Source organism: Tupaia chinensis, unplaced genomic scaffold (genome assembly GCF_000334495.1).
Source record: "Tupaia chinensis unplaced genomic scaffold, TupChi_1.0 Scaffold000294_5, whole genome shotgun sequence".
Taxonomy (NCBI): domain Eukaryota; kingdom Metazoa; phylum Chordata; class Mammalia; order Scandentia; family Tupaiidae; genus Tupaia; species Tupaia belangeri.
The window spans coordinates 3,283,667-3,290,242 of record NW_006159782.1 but is presented as its reverse complement, the minus strand read 5'-3'; the positions used below and the strand labels follow the sequence as shown (position 1 = coordinate 3,290,242).

The 6,576-nt window shown below is 63.9% G+C and overlaps 1 protein-coding gene across 1 annotated transcript in view; it reads left to right on the top strand.

The window, feature by feature from the left end:
- CACNA1I (calcium voltage-gated channel subunit alpha1 I) overlaps nt 1–6,576 on the top strand; it is a 120,813-nt gene that overhangs the window by 66,938 nt on the left and 47,299 nt on the right. Inside the window, 4 exon segments of the mRNA XM_014588682.2 lie at nt 1,294–1,386; nt 3,964–4,142; nt 4,144–4,265; nt 6,416–6,525. Of these exon segments, the coding sequence (XP_014444168.2) occupies nt 1,294–1,386; nt 3,964–4,142; nt 4,144–4,265; nt 6,416–6,525 (504 nt within the window).

Genomic DNA, 6,576 nt, shown 5'->3' with positions numbered 1-6,576 from the left:
GGCGCCCCGGCCGATGGCCGATGGCGTGGTGGTGAGGTGCTGGCTCCCATGTGGCCGACCATGCAGCCCTGTCCTGGAACTGGGGGCTTGAGAACACGCCGGGCATGAGTGTGTGTCCAAAATCCCAGAAGGAAGGGGAATGGAGACGGGCACGGGGGGAGGCGCTGTGCTTTTGTACTTTCCCGCGATCTCTCTGTCTCTCTCCAGCAAGCACATGTGCCCACTGGAAAAGAAAAAAAAACATTATCATGCCCATTTCACAGACAGAGAACCCAAGGAGGGAAGCAGGGACCAGCAGTTGGCGTAATGGCTACGTTGCTGGACTCCCAAGTAGTTGACCGTGGTTCGAGTCCCGGACCCAGTGGCTTAAACTCAAGCCGGGCACGTGTATGTGCGTGCCCAAGATCCCGAGAGGAGAATTGAGGAGAAGGGATTGTGGCGTGGCCATCCCACCCTGAGGGGGTGGTTTCTTGCTTTCTGTCTCCCTGTCTTTCTGTCTTTTTGGCAAGCGCACACGCCCTATAGCAAAAACCTCTCAAAACAAACTAGCAAGGAGAGGAGGAAGCTGGTTGGCCAGGGCTTTATTGTTATGTCAGGGTCTAACCCAGCTCTGGGTGACCTTGAAGCTGGTGTTCTTGACGGAGTCCCAGGATGCCTGGGGGAGCAGCAGGGCCTCTGTTCACAGAGGGCAGAGGTGGGACTCCCGGCTGACCAAGGTCAGCAGGCCACCTTGGGGAATGTGGGGAGGAAGGAGACGTGGGTGGGGGCAATAGGCTGCACAAGGCCGGCCCCCCCGCACGCACAGATCCATGCGTCCACGTGGGGCGTCGTCACCTGTGCTCTGCAATGCTCCCCTGCCCGCGTTCTGCAGAGGATGGGCTGTGGGACCTGGGTGTACAGCTTGACCTCTCTGCGCCTGATAAGTCAGAGTAGTCGGCCCTGTGTGGGAGTGCTCCGTGAAGGTGACCTTCCTGCTGCCCTCTGGGAAGCTGCTCCCCTGCCCCGCCAGGTGGACTGTGAAGAAGGGTCGAGGCTCAGAGTGGGGGAGCCGCACAGCGGCCAGCTGGAGCCCGAGCCGGGCGTTTTTCCAGCCCCGCCACCTTAGCGCGGTGGACTGGGAAGGAAGGGCCGTCCTGGTCAGGCTGTAGGTCCCAGCCCCTTTCTCGGCTGTGCGACGTGAGGCGGTGCCGGCCCCTCTCTGAACCCGTTTCCTCGCCGGTACTGTGGGGCGAGGTGGGGACGGCGGCCGCCAGGCTCCGGGCCACCGTCCAGCTGTCCCCTGTGCCGCCCCAGGTGATCACGCTGGAGGGCTGGGTGGAGATCATGTACTACGTGATGGACGCGCACTCCTTCTACAACTTCATCTACTTCATCCTGCTCATCATAGTAAGTCGGGAGCCGGGCCAGCTCCGGACGGGGGCGGGGGGCCGGCCGGGGAGGGCAGGTCCCTGCTCCCCTGGAGCCCAGAGAGCCAGGCGGTGGTGAGAGGGGCTCGCCGGGGCGGCGGCCGGAAGTGCCAGTCATGCCCGGATCGCCCGGATTCCCACTTCCGGGCAGCAGCGTCCATCTGGCGGTCTCCGCGCTTTCTCTGCCTCGTGTCTCTGCCATCCTTCCTATTCATGACCTTAGCCGAGGCTAGGGGAGCGTCTCCAGGGCTCCGGCCTACCCCTGTTTTCCTGGGGTGGGAAGAGAAGATGCTCGGAAACTGACCCCAGGGCTGCTCCCGGAGTGGGAGCTGGTGGCCACTGGGCGGAGCTCCCTGAAACTCTCCGGGGTACTCTGCCCCCTGGGGGTGACCTGGAGATGGAGGCGGGGGGGCGTGGCCCACCGCCCACTGCCCAGTCTCTCTAAGGTGAGCGAGTCTTCCTCGTCACGCCTGGCCGCACCCTTGGCACAGCGCGATCCTGTGTCAAGGCCCTTCCCTCCCAGGAGTCGCTGCTCACTCCTGCACCTGCAAGACCGGGCTCTCCAGCGTCCTGGTGGCCGTAGTGGGCACACTTGGCTCTCTGGGGCATTGTCCAGCCTGGGCTGGCCAGACTTTGACCTGGAGCCAGAACAAGCTGTCTGGTGACCTGAGACACCTGCCGCTGGCTTATCCTGAGGGCTTGGGGTCATGGATCTATAGGAGGCACCCAGCAATAGGAGAAGGGCCCGGGTTTTGTTCAGCATTGCCACTGACCCGTTCACTTGTTCAGCAGAATGTTCAGGAAAGCCTGTGCTGCCTCAGGCCGGAGCTGGGGCTGGATGCAGCAGTGGGTCTGGTCAGGCCCTGCCCCAGGGGAGCTCAGTGTCTATGGGGGAGGGCCAACACGGACAGTGACCATAAAGCATTTTAGGTGCTTTGATGGAAGGAAGCCTACCTGAGGGGGTCCAGAGGAGGTCCCCCGTCCAGCCTGGAGGAGGGACAGGAAATGGGAGGCTTCCTGGAGGAGGTGATATCAGAACTGGGGTGATATCAGTGGGGGAAGAGCATCTGGGCAGGGGTGACTGGCAGCAGCCCTGAAGCGGGTTAGAATCCTGCTGGGGGACCACACACCACCGGCTTGCTAGAGGAGCCTGGAATTCTGGGGGACTGGAGAATGTTCTCTGCTGCTCCTCGTGGTGTTGGGGGGGGCAGCGGGGTCATTACTCACACGGTGACCTTTGGTTCTCCTCCCCAGGCCAGAGAACTGGGGTGCAGAGACAGCACCTAGCTCCTAGGCCGTGGGGAGGGGCCGATGAGGCAGAGCCTGGGGTCTGCACACCTGCCTGCCGTAGTGCTCAGGGGGCCTGCTCTTCCTGCTGCTGTCGGTGGGCCCCAGTGGCCCTGGCACAGGACTAGGGTGCTGGTGGGAGGCCTTTTTCCAGGTACTGGGAGGGGTCCAGAGGGAGCGCCTGAACAGGCATGCTGCCATTCTAGCCTCACAGACCTGGCTGGGTGGGGTCACCTGTGGCTCCTAGGGTGAGATCCTGGGCTGCAGCGGGCAGGACGCCTGGCCTGGGCCGCACAGCCGGAGGGGTCCTCCGCCCTCAGACCCCGTCTCCAGTGCTCCCGAGCAGGGAAGACGCCTCTCCTCTGAGCTCCCATTTTACAGATGGGGAAGTGCAGGTCTGGAGAGGGGCCCTGCCTGGTCCCCCAGGGCTGCAGCTGCAGAGGCAGTGCTGGCAGGAGCCTGGCAGGTGTGAGCTCCCGGAGCAGGGTCTGAGCCCTCTGTCTGCCATGACCTTCACACAGGCTGGTGCAGGCCGCTCTGGGAAATGCTTGTGGACAGAAGACTGGGGCAGAAAATGGGGGTACCTTCTTGCTGGAGAGTCCAGGGATTTTTCCAGAGTCCTCTGGGCCAGGTTGCTCCTACCCCACCTGCCGGAACTGAGCGGAAGCAGAGTGGACAGATCAGGGAGGGGACTGTGGCCCAGGCAGCCCTGGAGGAGCTGACGTCCCAAGTGGGATGGCGGTGTGGCCGGGCTGAGGGCTCTGAGGGCCGCCAGGCCTGGGGAGCTGCCTGGGCCGCCGCCTTCTCCTGGAGCGCGGCCTCAGCGATCTTTTCCTGTCCCTATCTGTGTCTGTGCCTCTGTCTCTCTGGGCCCCTCCGTCCCCCCGTTTCTCTCTCTCCCTGTCTCCACCCCTTACCCACCCCTGCCTCTCTGCATCCCCCATGCTCTCGCTTCTGTCCTCTCTGAGCCTGTCTCACTCTCTCTTGTCTCTCTCTGTCATCGTCTCTCCGTGCCCCTGGCTGTCTCTTGGCATCTGCCTCCCTGCTCGGTCCTTTTTCCTGTTATGTCTCTGATCTGTCCCTGCCCCTCCTCCTGTCTTCCTTTCTGTCTCTGTCCCTCTGTCTCCATCCTGTCTCGTCGTCTCTCTTTCTCTGTCTCTCTGTCTCCCTCTCCTTGTGTCTCCCTGCTGGTTCCTCCCCTGTCTCTGTCTCTCCCACCCCCTCGTCTGCCTTGGTCCCTGTCCCTGTCCTCTCCTCCCGTTGGTCACAGGTGGGCTCCTTCTTCATGATCAACCTGTGCCTCGTTGTCATAGCGACCCAGTTCTCGGAGACCAAGCAGCGGGAGCACCGGCTGATGCTGGAGCAGCGGCAGCGCTACCTGTCGTCCAGCACGGTGGCCAGCTACGCCGAGCCCGGCGACTGCTACGAGGAGCTCTTACAGTACCCGTCTCAAGCACCGGCTCCGCCCCCTGGGCCTCCACCGGGCCCTGCAGAGCCGGCGCCGGGCTGCGCACCCGGGGGCCACTGCTCCCGCCAAGCCCGGGGTGCACACCGAGGAGCCCAGGCGCTACCGTAAGTGGCCTCCGCCGCCCTCCGCCCCAGGGCTCTGGCACACGCTGGTACACCGCGTCTCAGCTCCCAGCGCAGGGCAGGCGGGGGACTTTTCCGGTCGTCACTGCACACCAGGGGCTCTGGGCCACACTCCTCCAGACCACCTGCTGGAGCCTTCCGGGGCCAGCCCCAGCCCTGGCCCAGACCAGGAGGAGCCCTCCCAAGCCCGGCATGTGCCCGACGTGGGCGCTGCCCTGCGATCCACACTTAGAACTGAGCAGTGGCCTGTCCTTGGTCTGGTAGGACCTTCCACCACCACACCATGGGTTCCAGCTGCCGTCCCCACCTCCCAGCACACCTGGTGCAAAGGGGCATGGACTATCCGTACAGGGCGCCATCCACCCCGGGCTCTGCTCCCGCCCTGCAGCGCTGTCAGCCAGGTGCTCTGAGAGCCATGATTTTAGGCTTAGAAAGGGCCCTCCTGTTACCGCATCTGCTCCAGAAAACAGTCCTGAGAAGGGGGTGAGTGAGTAACATTACCCTCGATTTTCAGATGGGAGACTGAGGTCAAGGAGACGAGGAGTCATGTAAGGGGTGCCGTGTGTCTGAGATGGAAGCTCAGGGGCAGGGAGTGTCCGAGCGCTGCCTCCTGCTGGAAATGAGCCGCTCCCTTAGGAGGGGCAGACCGGGCCCCGGCCCTGTGCTGGTGCTCCCAGACGATGCTGAGCATGACTGTAGGCACTGGGGTGTACCCAGGGCTGCTAACTGTACCTACCTGCAAGTGACATCGAGCCACCAGGGCCTTCTGAAGGCCTGTCTCCTATCTGTGGAGTGAGGGTCAGGCCCAACCAGTCCGTGACTGTGGGCGGGGAGGGAGCCTCAGCTTGCTCTACCAAGCCCTGTTCTCCCAGCTCTCGTTTTCTGGGACTCCGAGAATGGTGGGAGTCAGGAAGCCTGGCCTCAGCTGCCGCCCACCCGCCCTCGGTGCCAGCTGTCCAGGCGTGGTCTTGGAGGAGGCCCAGTGCCCGTGGGCTGGCCCAGCACGTGGATGAGGTAGCTGGGGTCTGGGCACCTGTGTTCCTGGAGGATGTGGGGAGGGGTGTTTACTGCCAGGGGCTTCCTGCTATGGCTGCCACCATGGAGGGAATCCCTGGGCTTTCCTGAGGGCGGTCTTGGCCCTGCCTCTGCCATGGCCTCTTTCTGTCCCACATCCAGGTGGGAGCAGTGGGGCCAGGAAGGGCTTCAAGCTGTCCTCCAGGGCTGAGGACTGAGGTGGGACCAACCCAGGCTTCTGGCTACCTGCCTGGCCCTGGCCCTGGCCCTGGCCCCGGCCCTGGAGGAGGACTTGAGTCTGCGGGCACTGTCTGGACTCGGGAGGTGTTTGGGGCAAGCCTGGAAGTGAAAGTAGGCTGGCGTGCTCTCTCTCCCTTTAATGCTACTGCTTTTGCTTACACAAGCAAAATGTGTTCACACGAGGAAAATACAGAAATCAGAGAGGGCACCAAGCAAGCAGAGGGGCCTCTCTGGCACCTCTTTGACAGGGCCCTCCGCACAGCGCGGGAGACTGAGACTGGGCCAGTGAGGGATGAGAGCTCCCACCTTGTGGCCCTTCCTGCTCCCAGCCTAGCCAGCCCAGATTCCTGGCTCGTGTGGAGGGAAGGCCTAGCTTCCGGGATAGAGCATGCCCTGCGCGGCTCCACGCCTCTCCTATCGCAGGGAGACAGGACCCAGCCACCTTGGCTTCCTCCAAGGGGTGTCCGCCCTCCATGGCTGCTGGCTCTCCCAGAATCACTCTAGTCCCCCAATAATGATGGGGCTCTGGGAGGGGAGGGCCTGTGCAGCCACCCACCTGGGGTCTCTGGCTGGGAGAATGGGAGGTCAACATGGGCTTGGGCCCTGGCACTGTGCTGGGCCTGGCGCCTACAGTAACTCAGGGAGTCCTCCAAAGCCCACAGAGCGGGGCCTCCACACCCTCCTTCGTGGTGGGGCAGGCAGACCCCAGAGAAGTGAAGCCACTCCCTGGGAACACCTGGCCCCTTGGCCTCCAGCCCCAGCAGATGGGGCTGGTATTCCAGGCCGGCCCTGTGGGCACGGGAGCCTGGGCGCACACTGGGCTGTGTGCCGGGGTACGTGGGGGCCTGGCAGCACTGACTCTGCCCTCTGCTTTTCAGAGCTGTGCCCGCGACACAGTCCCCTGGACCCCACACCCCACACGCTGGTGCAGCCCATCTCCGCCATGCTGGCCTCCGATCCCGCCAGCTGCCCGCGCTGCCAGCACGAGGCGGACCGGCGGGCCCCGGGGCAGGGCGGCGACGCCTCCGGGCCGGGGGGG